At 40.0% G+C, this 13,996-nt stretch overlaps 1 protein-coding gene across 1 annotated transcript in view; it reads right to left on the bottom strand.

The window, feature by feature from the left end:
• The window catches only part of LOC121894315 (receptor-type tyrosine-protein phosphatase gamma-like), a 486,290-nt gene that overhangs the window by 50,928 nt on the left and 421,366 nt on the right, over nucleotides 1-13,996 (bottom strand). The window contains exon 9 of the mRNA XM_042406838.1: nucleotides 7,659-7,843. Within this exon, the coding sequence (XP_042262772.1) occupies nucleotides 7,659-7,843 (185 nt within the window). The remainder of the gene's footprint in view (nucleotides 1-7,658; nucleotides 7,844-13,996) is intronic.

Genomic DNA, 13,996 nt, shown 5'->3' with positions numbered 1-13,996 from the left:
AAAGTAATTTAGGCAACATTAAATTCCTTTAAAAACATCTTTTCTGTTGCAAATCAGTAGTATATAAACTTAAAGGGGACATTTGTTTGCACATGTTTTTTGTGATTTTCTGTTATTCATATACTGTTATGATGTTGGATATCTATGTTAAACATTCAACGGTCAATGTTCCAAAACTTAATGTATGTAGAAATGCTCCCTGTAAGTCAAAAACCAGGGCTTCAACCTGCTCTGAACGCTTCACTTGCAACAGTTTTTTCAAACTTGCTGACCAGGTGACATCAGCTCATCGACAAGGTAGAAAGAATATGCCCAACAAACAGGGCAAACAGCCCTCCATTCCATAGTCTTTGTTGCTAAGGTGTTTTGTTTACGCTGTCCACTCTCATATTTCAGATTAGATTCTGGCTTGAACATATATGGATGTATTTTAGTAGTGAAATCCTGCTACTATTGCTTGTTTCATGGTTTGTTGATGTAGCCTTTGGAGCCTGCAGATGTCTGCTGAGAGGCAGCTTCTGAGAACTGGCCAATCAGAACAGAGTAGGCTCATCTGGAGGGGGGCCTTAAAGAGACAGGAACTAAAATGGCCTGTTTCAGACAGAGGCTGAGCAGAGGGGCTGTGTAAAGAGTCAGTATGAGTTAAATGAGTTTTTTGAACTGTCAATCATGCAAAGATATTCCAGTAAAGCCCCAGATAGATAGACTTTGAAATGAACATGGTATGTTCTCTTTAATTTCTTGGAGACAGGGTTTCCCCACAGGACAGGACTTCTGTCTGAGATCCTGTGTGAACACTGTCACTGTACTGTGGTACTCAAAAATAGCTCTCATGCTAACTGCTCTTAAAACCACTGTATCATACTTTTGATTTCTATGTGTATCGGAACACAAGATACACTTATTTACCTTCTATAGGTTATGTAAGAGATGAGCCTCTTTGAGCCTCTTTCCATTGACTCCAGATAGCTGCTGTGTAAAAAGATAATTATGATGAGCTTTTATCCCATTACACTAATATCTTCATTCATATGCCACATCACTGTGCTATTTCTATGTATATCCCCAGCCCCCACTCCCTGACTCATGCCAGTTCTGCCCCGTTGAATCCGGTTAGGAACCTGTTTCCCTTATTCACTCCCCCTTCTTCATTCTTCACAAGTGGTATAGACCATAAAATAGTCCAGTCCACAGTGTTTTATTACATGGGGATTCTCCATTAATTGTGACAAAGGGGACGTGTGTGGGATTTGGGGGTCCTAAAGCCATGTAAGTCCCTGTTGTGACCTAGATAGAGGCATCAAGGGAAAAATATGAGGAGTAAGAGCAGAGTCAAGGGGCTGACAGAGATAGGGTGTGTGTGTGTGTGTGTGTGTGTGTGTGTTGGTGGGGGACGGGGGGGGTTTACAGGGAGGAAGAGGAAAGAGGATGAGGGACAGTGAACTGGATTTCAGAGGGAAGGAGTCTCTTGGGTTAATGATGGGAGGATAAAACACTTCCCACCTCTCTGTATCTCTCATAACTGCAGATTCTGTTTCCACAGCCAGGGGGCACTCTCATCTCTTTTTTTGTAGGCCTTTTTGTTTCCCACAGAGCCACTGGCCCAAGGTCATGCTTTTTGCACAGGCTGGCAGCCCTGCATCCCCTCCAGCTTAGCATTAGTATTCTGCTAGCTGACCGGCAGACCACAATGTAAGGGAATGAACCCTCCTGTCTGTTCCACAGCCTTCTCTCATAGCTCATTTTGGCTCCTGATGAGACCATTTGTAATTGAATAGAAGGAGGATGTATATAGTTTGGCTTGTGTGGGCATGTGTGAGTTTGTGTTCAAAAACCTTTGTCCCTAGACAAATTAATAACTACTTTATTAAAACCTCTGCTGACCCATTTTGTCATAACAAGTTTTATTTACCGAAGGCTGCAAATGCATGTGCCTTTGTTAAACAAAACTCATATTTATTATGATGCAATCAGTGCTGATTTTGTATCTGTCAAAACAGTTTTGTTCCAAAACAAGTTATTAGATTTTCCAAGGCCCTCGCAGTCATATTTTTGATGACGTAAAATCCTCTGTATTTCTGAAATAACACCACACACACACACACACACACACACACACACACACACACACTTTCTCCCACTGCATTCAACTGTGTGTTTCTATTCCCATAATAATTTACAATTGACCATATTTAAGTTGGCAATGTTCAAGGCAGGAATTCATGGGGACAGGTTATCTGACAGATCAGTGTTATCTGTACACATGATGGAAATATAGTAGACAATTAAAAATATGACCAAATGTCCGCTGTATGACAGTGATAAGGTTAAATCATAGTCCATTCATCAAGTTACTAAATAACAGGCTGAAGGCTGGGGTGGTGTGTTTTCAACATGTGATGCATCAGCAGGTAATGGATGGGAAGGAATAAGGGAAAAAAAGGAGAAGCAAGGAAGGATGAGAGGGAAGGAGGCAGGAGGCAAAAGAAGACTATAAAGGTCAAAAAGGAAGGAGTGAATAACAGCTACAGTTAGACATATGGAGCACCAGGGACATGCAGAGGATGTTAGAAGGGCAGGGGCCGAAATTCATAACAGTCGATTTTTGCAAATAATTAAATAAATATATGCCTGGAATGACTACTTTTGCAACATTGTTAAAGGGATATTAAAATGTGTGTATTTAACAGAAACCCATGACTGAAGTTGGTTGAAACACCGCTACATGACAGTTAACTAATGATACATGCAAGTTTATTTCAATAAATTCTCCTCACATGTTAACCAGCCATACTCTTACCTAGCCCTCTGACTGACATCCTCACTTGCAGAAGCTCAGCTTAGTGCTGCTGACAGAGATGCACTTCATCTGGCTGCATATTTCTCTCTTACCACCTCTGCATAGAAGCCATAATTACTTCAGTAATAACGGGCAATAAGAAGATGCTGATATTGTACGGCTAAGATACTATTACTATGTGTCAGCAAATTGGTTTAATATAAATCACATATCATATCATCATACTGAGACTTGTGAGACATCATGCACTTAAGCCATAATTCTAAAAAGTAACACATAAGCTTTAGATAAGGTGTATTAGACAATGATTTATAAAAGATTTTAACAGTTAACATTCCTTCATCCCTTCCCTCCCTCCCTCCCTCCTTAAATACTGAAAAAAGTGCTTGAACTTAACTATTTGCCTAAATATATAATGACATTTATTAAACATTCAACATAGTTGCATTCACTGTCCTGTTGAGCTAACGTAACATAAAATATGAAGAAAGTAAATATGTATGCTTACTGTACATGTAATCGTACATTAGGCATTACTTGAATGTAAACACAAAGACAAACACAATGACAACATCACTGCTGACTATAGTTAATGCAGATCAATTTGACTCAAAACTCAGATTCACTTAGTTTCCATTGAACGCACCTCATTGGCTGCTTGTTTCAGAAGGGAGAAAAGACATTCTTAATTTCATCGTATTTCTTAAGTGCATCATATCGTTGTTGTCTTGTAGCTTGTGGGGGATAAAGATACAAACGTTTTTCACAACTTTATAACTAACTTAAACAACTTGGAGAAACGTGTTACGTGACAGTATCCATACCCGCTTTACATGGGATGTTCAATGACAATAATAGTCCCTCCAAACGTTAGTTTCATCAACTCCAGTCACTTTACCTTGCAGTAAACTATTAACACTGACATATATTCATATAAATTCTCTGTCAGCTACACTCAGAAACAAGATGAGGTACTGAGTATATTGTTGTATCACGCTGGATGTAGCAGGAATAACAGGAATTTATTTGTTTATTAAAAAACACCCCAGAAAAGGGCACTTTTGAGGTCTATCTATGCACATGCCCATGGAGCACTTTTTTTAATGTGAGTGATATGTAGTTGATGCTTGTGGAAATCAACTGATTATTGGCTGAGGATCAGTTGATGTTTGGCTCATCTGGAATGTGCACTTTGATGTGACCAATTTGGGTTTTTCAAATATCAACATAAAAGGCATCCACAGAGAGGGATTAGCAGGCACTATTAGGCACAACAGTTTGTACTTTTCAGCCCTAATAAAACAATATTTACATCATATCTCTATATTGCTATATAAAATTACATCTATGGTAACAGAGATTTTATCCATATGCCCTGCCTCTTTTTAGAGCTATCCATAATTCTTTCGATGTACAAATTAGGAATGTGAATGTTGTGTTAAAATAGGCTATCCTTTAATAATTTATCAAAATTACCATCAATAAACACCACACTCAGAGAGGCAGTATTCTCATTAACAGAGTGATGAGTATGACATGATTCTGATTCATTGTTCCCACTGGTATTTATATGAGACCAGCCATTCCTCCAGTATTTCAACATGATGTTTGTTTGTTTTTTTTTTAATTCACTTCACGTTCTTGAAGCCAACATAGTAGCGGAACTGCAGTATGAAACATATTAGCACTGGCTTCATTATTCATTATTAACAATTCTTCATTCATTATTCAGCCATGGTGGCTGCTGCTTCATGTCAGTGTTAGAAAGGCCATGGACTGACTTGGCTGGAAGTTGAAGTAAATTCCACTGAAACTAACTTCCCACATAAAATTCCTAACAAATCCTAAAACACAGTGGTGTGATGAGGCACACCAAGCTGTGGACATGACATCTGAGCTGCTTGTGAGGAAGAACTGAAAGCATTCATTGTTCTTCTGTATCTCGGTGGAATATATGGCAGTACAAACATGGCTATCGACAGCTACGAGTCAGAAAAGTCTGAACAGAGCTCTTTCTTTTTTTTCTACACAAACCAGGCCAAAGAAGCACATCAGAGAAAGACTGCAAACATGTGTGTGTGTGTGTTTGTGTGTGTGTGTGTGTGTGTGTGTGTGTGTGTGTGTGTGTGTGTGTGTGTGTGTGTGTGTGTGTGTGTGTGTTTGTGTGTGTGTGTGTGTGTGTGTGTGTGTGTGTGCATGTGTGTGTTTGTGTGTGGAATGAGAGGAGAGATAAGTGTTTAGAAGCTCATTCAAAGAAGGATTTAAAGCAGTGAGCTCATTATATTTGCACAAATATTTGATGCTGAGCAAATCTTGTCCATGCTGATGATTTCCTGATATTTTACAATATAGAATACTGCCATGTGTAAAAGGGAAAGTTATGCATGTGTGTATTTGTTAGAGTATTTTACGTTTGACGTACTTAAGCATATGTAAGCACCTCTGCTGATGTGCTTGTAAATGTCTCCCCATATACTGTATATACAGTACCAGTCAAAAGTTCGGACACACTTTCTCATTCAAGGGAGTGGAAAGATATATATATATATATATATATATATATATACATATATAGGTTATTGGATTGTTGCAACCCATCTCATATAGCATACTGCATTTGATTTGATTTGCTAAACACAATTTGGAGAAAATGTTATTGCTGGACTGGATTTTGTTCGCTTGCAATGAAATGACGATGTGTCATGTTCTTACACTGTGTAGAAGTCATAGGGCAGAGGTATATGTGTAGGATATAGATATTACAAAGCTGAGGACTTTGACACCAGACAGCAGGGTTCACATCCTTCATCCCATGTGTTGGTAGGTTCAGACCACTAATTAAAACATGTCTCACAACTCCTCCTCAGCACAACAAATGTTTTCAACTGTCTTGCCAGGGTGGTGTCTGAGGTTGAGACAAAGGCTGCTTTCCTTACATACAGTCCATCGATCCGTCATCTGACTTGTGAATTAATAATTAAAATAGCTTTTCCAAAATATAAATGGCAATAAATATAAAGAAACAATTGCTTTGGTACTTTGGTAAGTACTAATAATACTTAGTACTTACAAAAAACAATATTTACTTTAACCCATTAATACGTATTCAATGGAAAAGTTTTAATACAATTATATATTCTGTTTGTATAATCTGTAATTCTGTAATTTCCTATTGTTCTCTTAAGAAGTCCAGTTTTGTGCAAGGCGTTTCTTTTATTTTGATGGACTTAGCACTGCAAGCTGAAGCTCACACTGGTCTGGTTTAGGCTACTGAAGCACTTAAGGATAGGGAAAGGTGGTGTTTTTGGTTAAATATTGGTAAAAACAACATGTTTGCTTCAAGCCAGCATTCTTTTTTTATATTTACATTAAAGATCACCATTTTTCCCTGATCTTACGTAACCATAAAAAAACATTAATCAGACTTAAGTTGTCAGGAGTGAATATTGCTGGAAAATCATTGATATTCATTGTCAGTGAATATTTTCTATATATCTACATTCTATATTTCTTCTGGGTTTGATTTCCCCACACCACAGCTCGTCAACCGTCATATCTCACATTTCAGAGCCTCTCAGCACCTGAGTACAACATAAATCAATGTTGGCCTTTTCAAACGAGTCAACACATTTAGCCTGCCTTATGCAACAATAAGGTAACTCACAAGTACACTCCATATTCACACGCATATTCTCTTCACTGCTGTCTGGCAATGTGACCAGCAATCTCACCTCCAAGCTACATCCAACCCTGCTTTTTATTGCTTAATATTATGACCTATAGTACATTATTTGTTTACAGTATGTCATGTATTTGGCTCATCATCATGAGGTTCGGTATAAGCTCCCTATATCAGTCTAAAGCCAGGATTCCACCGGGCGCGTGTCAGAAGCAGAGCATCTTGACTGCTAGGAAGCCGTCCGTCTTTTAAATTCAGTTGCACTCCAACTATAGTAATTACGGCAGCCTAGTCAAAGCTGAAAGTGCCTTAAGGCTACCGTAATTACTGCAGTACTTTTTTTTCATTTTCCTTGATTTTTGTGCTTCTACTATGGTTAAGTAGACTATGTAGTTAAATGGTTTCTTTATTCGTCTGTTTTAATTGCGTTTATTGTTGATATACCATTGGAAGTCTGCGCAAGGTGTTTTATTTTGAAAATTGACCGGATGCTCAATGCTGTTTCTGTGTCTGACTTCCTGCTCAGCTCAATCTGCTCATGGATGTATAATAAGAGCTGGATAGGGCGCCGCCACTCAGCCTTGCAGCCAATTTTTCCCAGTGGCCACTCTCGGTATTGCGGTGAAAAATCCCCCTGCGGCCCAAAAAGCATTTTCCCCATAGACCACCATTGTTAAAGAGACACCTGTAAAACTGTTGACAGGACCCCTCGAACTGCAAACAACATCAATTATGACTCTTTCTATTATGAACTTTTGATCCATGAAGGTTTTATATTTGTAAAAATTTCATCGAGCCGAGAAAAGTGATTTAAAAATCTGTGACATCATCATGTGGGCGTCTATGGGCCGAGCGGGAGCTCACGGGCGGGGCCAGCCGGGGAAACACTACTGCACATCTTCAGTGGGCCGCACAACGCGGAAGCAAACCCGGAAGCTAGAAACCTTTTTTGGTGTATGAGCCAGACGAGGAATTCCTATAGGACTGAACGGGCGCCATTTCTAGTCCAGTATCCACTTCTGAAACGCGGCGCGGTGCGCCCGGTGGAATCACAAGCATTGACTAGGGTGGCCGCGATCAGCTCTGGCGGCTGCGTCAGAGCCAGAACATGGCGCACACGCGCCTGGTGGAATTTAGGCGTTACACTCCTACTACAGGTTCAGTCCCAGCCAATCTCACCAGTTTGTGTTTGGCGTCGGTGAGGTGTGTCTCCTCGTAGCTGTCGTCGTGGGCCGTCCAGCTGTAGGACACCAGGAAGTGGAGGATGGGTGGGTGGTAGGTGACCTCTGGATGAGCCCAGCGGACCACCAGAGCGCTGCCATTCACATGCTGTACCTTCATGTTGATGGGAGCACTGCTGCACACTGGGAGGAGGAGGAAAGAAAGAAAAGAGGGAGGGATGGAAGGGAAAGAGGAAAGGAAAGAAAGTAAGATGAAAGGATAGAGGAGGAAAATGAGGAATGGAGTAAGGAAGGGAGGGAGATAATGAACGAAACAATGACGGTATGAAGGAAGACAGAAGGATAGTCAGATGAAGAAAGTGTGAATGAGGGAGAGCAAAGATGGAAGGATGGATGGGAAAGGAAGGAAGAAAGACAATAAGGAATAAGGATACAGTGTGTAGGGGGACGTAGAGATAGAAAACAAGAGAAAAAGCAGAGATAGAGAGGGGAAATGGGTAGAAAAAGGAAAAAGGGGAAGTGGAGGGAAGGAGAGGAGAAGGAAGGAAGGAAAGCGGTAAAAAAGAAATTTAAAATGAAAGGATGGAGAAGGAAAGTGAAGGAAGGAGATAACAAAACAGGGAGGGAGAAAAGGACAGAGGAAGAAGGAAGGAACAAGGAAGGAGGAGAATTGGAGGCAGAGAAGAGGAAAAGGGGGAGAAAGGAAAGCAATAAGGAACATTTTAAAATGGAAGGATGGAGCAGGAAGATGAGGGAGTGAAGGATTGAAGAAACCAATGAAAAGAAGGGAGGAGACAAAGAAAGGAGGGAGAGACAAAAAGAGATAATTCAATGACTGAATACATTGGCTCTGCTTATCTTTCAAATACACTCAGAGAGAGAGAGAGAGAGAGAGAGCGAGTGTTATGTGAGCGTGAGTTGTATTCATGATGTGTTATTAATATTGCTGTGAGACACGGTTAGTCATCCAGACACACAAACACGCACGCACAGACGCACACACGTACACACACATGCACACACATACACATGCATGCACCCTGGCACGCACGCATGCATGCACACACACACACACACACACCATAACACTATCCAGTATACACACAAGTCTATGTACAGTATGAATGACTGGACTTTCCAAACCACAGACACACACATGACTGTTCTACACATACACAAAGCCATTAAACACAGACACACACACACACACACACACACACACACACACACACACACACACACACATACACACAGACACGCACAGAAATGTTTTGTCTACAGGCTCTAATAACATGAGTTCATATATAGTCGCCTTCAGGCAAAATGCAGCCAACCTGCTCTGCCTTAGAATATCTGGCAGTGAGAGATATGAAGCCCAACACATAAACAGTGTATGTTTTTTTTATGAATTTAACAACACACACTCTTGCATAATAACCCTCCATTCGTGCTGATAGGACCAGCCCTGCACTGAATGCTGCTGACCACTAGATGTCTCTAGTTTTCTGCTCAAACGGGATAGTGACAGTATTTCATTTTAGACATCGGACACCCCTGCCCACATACTTTTGTCTACCTTTGGTCTGGAGTTGTTTTCCACTGTCACTGAAGTCAACAAATACCCAACACCCATTCATAACAACTCTTTCCATTAACATACAAAGATTTGTTGGTCTTATGACCCAGAAAGGAGCACATAGTAACCACAGAAGTCAACACACTGGACAATAAGTATAAGTATGACTACAGTCATGTCAACAGGCAACTGCTGATACCCATGACAACAAAAATTCTCTCTTGTTCATGCACTAAAACAGCACTCTCAGGCAACTACTCCTACTCATAACACATTGCAGTTTGCCGTTTGCTAGCCGTTTTCGTTGTCCTGATTCCAGTCGCTAAATTTCGAACTTGGTTAAAATAATCACAATGAGAATGAAGGGCAGAGACTAAACAAATAGAATCCATCAACACCACACACCATCATCACCAACATACCCAGACTGAAACAGACTCAGTTCAACTTATTGCCATCAGTCTTCATGCCCCAAATCATATTAACCACGTCCCCACCATTTGGTCCAGTGAAGGGAAATCTAAATGCTACAGCATGCAGTTATATACTGTATATTTTTGACCACAGTGTGCTTTCGACTTTGTATCAATAGTTTGGGACTTGACTGATCTGACTTGAGTGAACTTGACTAGTCTGCACAGAACCCTGCAACCCTGACCCTAGAAATTAGGTTTATATATTAATTGTTTTCCCAGTTACGTTGAGTTCGCAAACATAAGCGTTGCCTGGATTATGTTCAAAGTTTTTCAAATGAATGAAGCTTAACTTATATATCACACTGAAGCTGGTGGAGAGCAGGACTGGGTGGAGGGAGAATGTGTTAGGTTGTGGTTAGGGTTAGGCAACAAAAGCACTTTAGTTAAGGTTAGTGACAGATCGTAGTTTTACTTCAATGTTGATAAACAGACTTTTTTGCAGACTTTTTTCTGTATCAAACCAAGACCACAATCTTTCCCCAACCTTAACCAAATGCTCTCAGAGTCTAAACATAACCATAAAAAGATTTAATAATACTGTAGTTACCACCAACAGATATTCTACTGCAAGACATTTTGGCTGAAAAAAAGCATTACGTTAGTTACAGTAGTGTAACTGTGTGTTGAGCTGCAATACGTTGCACTACTCACTGCTAGGAAAGAACCATGCACAAGCACAAGCCGGTGCATTCTTAGTGCCAGTCCCAAGCTTGGATAAATGGGGAAGGTTGCATCAGGAAGGGCAGCCGGCATAAAACCTATGCCAAATCAAATATGCGGATCATAATTCAGATAACCATACTGGATTGGTCGAGGCCTGGGTTACCCGCCTCTGGGTTATTCTGGTACTGTTGACCTGCTGCTAAAGATCAGTTTGCAGTTCTCCCAAAAAAGAAGTGGAGGACCTAATAGAGACTTGCAAGGAGTTGACCATAAAGTGCAACGATGCACACACAGACATCAATACCATGTGTGAATCAGTCTTGAATCAATGACAGACTACCTCAAGGATCAGTCCAAACAGAATAATATAATTATAGAAGGCATTCCTGAGTCCCCACGTGAGAGCTGGGAGGAATCTGAGGACAAGGTCTGTGAGAGGTTAGCTGTTAAGTTACAGATGGATGAAAAGAGGACTAAAGTGGAGCGTGCCCACAGGACTGGAGCCAACTCAGGTGACAGACTCATGCCGATAGTGGTGAAATTCCTATGATTCAAGGGACAAGATGGCTGTTCTGGAAAGAGGCCATGAACTGAAAGGAACTAATATCTTCCTCAATGAGGACTATACTGAGGCCATACGCCACAGGTGAAAAGAACTCATCCCAGCCATGAAAGCTGAAAGAGGTAAAGGGAACATTGCGGACATCCAATACAACAGACGCATTGTCCACCCTTCCCTCCAAAAGATGAGAGTGGAAAGAGCCAAGCCTATGGGTTTGTAATTTTGCTCACACACACACACACACACACACACATACTTGACTGAATGTTGAATAGTGTTGCTTTTTGCTCTTTTCTGTATCATGTCTATATCTGATACATTTTGCTTTTTGCTTTGTTTGCTCTTTTCTCTATCATGTCTGTATCTGATAAACTTCCCAGGAAAAGGCTAAAAATAACCCATGTTAATATATGTAGCCTCAGAAATAAGGTTCAGCATATCAACAACTTGCTAACATAAGAGAACATTCACATTCTGGCCATCTCCAAGACCAACTGAGATGACTCATTTGATGGTGCTACAGTGGTAATACAGTGATATAATATCTATAGAAGGGACAGGGATACCTATGGGGGAGGAGTTGCAATATACATTTAAAGCCACATTGCTGTTAAGCTCAGAGAGGACTTAATGTCAAGTGCTGTTGAAATATTGTGGTTGCAGGTTCACCTGCCTCATTTAAAGCCTCTGCTGTTGGGGTGCTTTTATAGGCCATCAAGTTCTGACAGTCAGTATCTAGATAATTTGTATGAAATGGTTGATAGAGTATGCAATGTGAAAAGAGAGATTTATTTCCTGGGAGACCTGGATATTAATTTTCTTTCATCAAGTTGTCTGCTGAAAAAGAAACTTCTCACTGTAACCAGTGCTTGTAATCTGGTCCAGGTCATTAATCAACCTACCAGGGTGTTCACCAAAGTACAGGAATCATATTATCCACGTGTATTGATCACATTTACAATTACGCTGGAGAACTTTGCTCCAAAGCTCTATCTGTTCCCATTGGATTTAGCAATCATAATCTAGTAGCTATATCCAGGAAAGCCAAAGGCTGGGCCTAAAATAGTGTTTAAGAGGGTGTTTTGGGTGTATAAATAAGTAGAGGTCTGTCCGCATGTTGGCAATGCACTTGGTTTTAGCTTAGTAGTCAGTGCAGTCATCTATGATCTGGGAGACTCCAGTGCGAGACCTGGTGTGGGGGCATCCTTCATAAGATAGTTTATTCATATACACTTATTTTGACACTTTAATATCCTTAAATTAAAAGTGTAATAAAATAAAAGCTGGATTTGTATTCCCACTTTTATTCAAATACAAATACAAATATAAATAATTTTGCTGCCTCAACAAATACATAAACAAATACAAATACTGGGCTCTCTGCACATCCCTACAAGGGATTTCGCTATGATTTGTATGTGGATGCTGTTGAAAATATTTGTTAGTCTGATGGGAGTAAGGAGAAGGACCCAGATGCTGCACTTGATGTATTTATGAAATTGTTGCCTCCAGTTAATGATAAGCACACACCTGTCAGGAAACTGACTGTTAGTGTGGATTGATGAGAAATTGAAAAAGTGCATGGTTGAAAGAGATAAAGCAAAAGTAGCGGCAAATAAGTCTGATTGTACACCTGAATGGCAGACATACTGTAAAATAAGGAGCAATGTGACTAAACTGAACAGAAATAACGCTTATAGGGAAGGTCACTCAACATGCCCAGTGCTTACACAAATGACAGACTATTGGCTGAAAGACATTAATAAAAAGAATATTGCGGGAGCAGTATTGTTAGATTTTAGTGCTGCCTTTGATGTGGTTGATCACAAATCATTACTGAAAAAAACTTGGAAGTTTTTCAGATGCTAGAAATGTAGAGTGTGGAATTCCACAAGGAAGTTTGCTTGGCCCTTTACTTTATTCTGTGACCTATGTGTTCATGTATGCTGATGATTCAACAATATACATGTATGCACCCACAGTTAATGAAATCATTGCAACCCTCAACAAAGAGTTCCAGACAGTACTAGAATGGGTTACTAGTAATAAACTAGTCTGAAACATATCAAAGAGGCATATAGAGTCTCTTGTTGTAAAGATTGGGGTGGGGATTGGGGGAAACATTAATGTACTGAAAATTCCTAATGGTTTGTATAGTCAACTCACATTCAGCCCTAACATACAGTACATACCTACCCAACCAGACATGCCACCAGAGGTCGCTACACATTTCTAAATCTAAAGGACATTCAAAACAATGCACAGTATTGTATTGAGCCAATGTAGATCTGTAGTTCACTCAATTGCTAAAGTTCACAATAAAGCAAGCTTTAAAAAATTGAAGCAACATCTAATAGCCCTACGCCTGTAACCACAGTTTGTACATTTTTTTCTTTTATTTCTATGTATATGATTATGTTGTAAGATCTCAGTTTGTATGTATATTCAGTGCTTAGTGTGTACTAACATACTGTACATATGTGGATATGAATAAGAATTTGTATAGTAATATGTTTGCATGAAAGAATAATATTAGTTATACTTTTCTGATTTTAATACCATTTGGTTGTTTTATCTGTAAGTGTCTTATCTGTTTCTGTTGTCATGCTTTTATGTTTTGTGTGGACCCCAGAAGAGGAGCTGATGTTCTGCATCAGCTAATGGGGATCCTAATAAAATCCTAAATCCTAATCCTAACGGGAACAGCCGAAAGAAGAAGATGAAGAAGACTCACTGCTGGGAAAGAGGGAGTAGTGTATTACTAGCCAACAATGCACATAATGATTATTCCAAACACTGTATCATATTATGCAAATGCGTAAGGTAATTCAATGATGAACATGGGTTGATTGAGAATACTGCTCACGTGCCTGGTGGAACCAAATTGATTAGCTTGCTCATAAAGAACTGCAGTGGAGTTTTTCTATTCATAACCTGCAGTCGAGCCCCATGTGGCTTAGCATTACTAAAGCCATTAGTCACACAAACGCATGCACGCAAGCACGCACACACACAAACACACACACACACACACACACACACACACACACACATTGACA

Source organism: Thunnus maccoyii, chromosome 3 (assembly GCF_910596095.1).
Source record: "Thunnus maccoyii chromosome 3, fThuMac1.1, whole genome shotgun sequence".
NCBI lineage: Eukaryota > Metazoa > Chordata > Actinopteri > Scombriformes > Scombridae > Thunnus > Thunnus maccoyii.
This window is presented reverse-complemented; position numbering and strand designations above follow the sequence as displayed.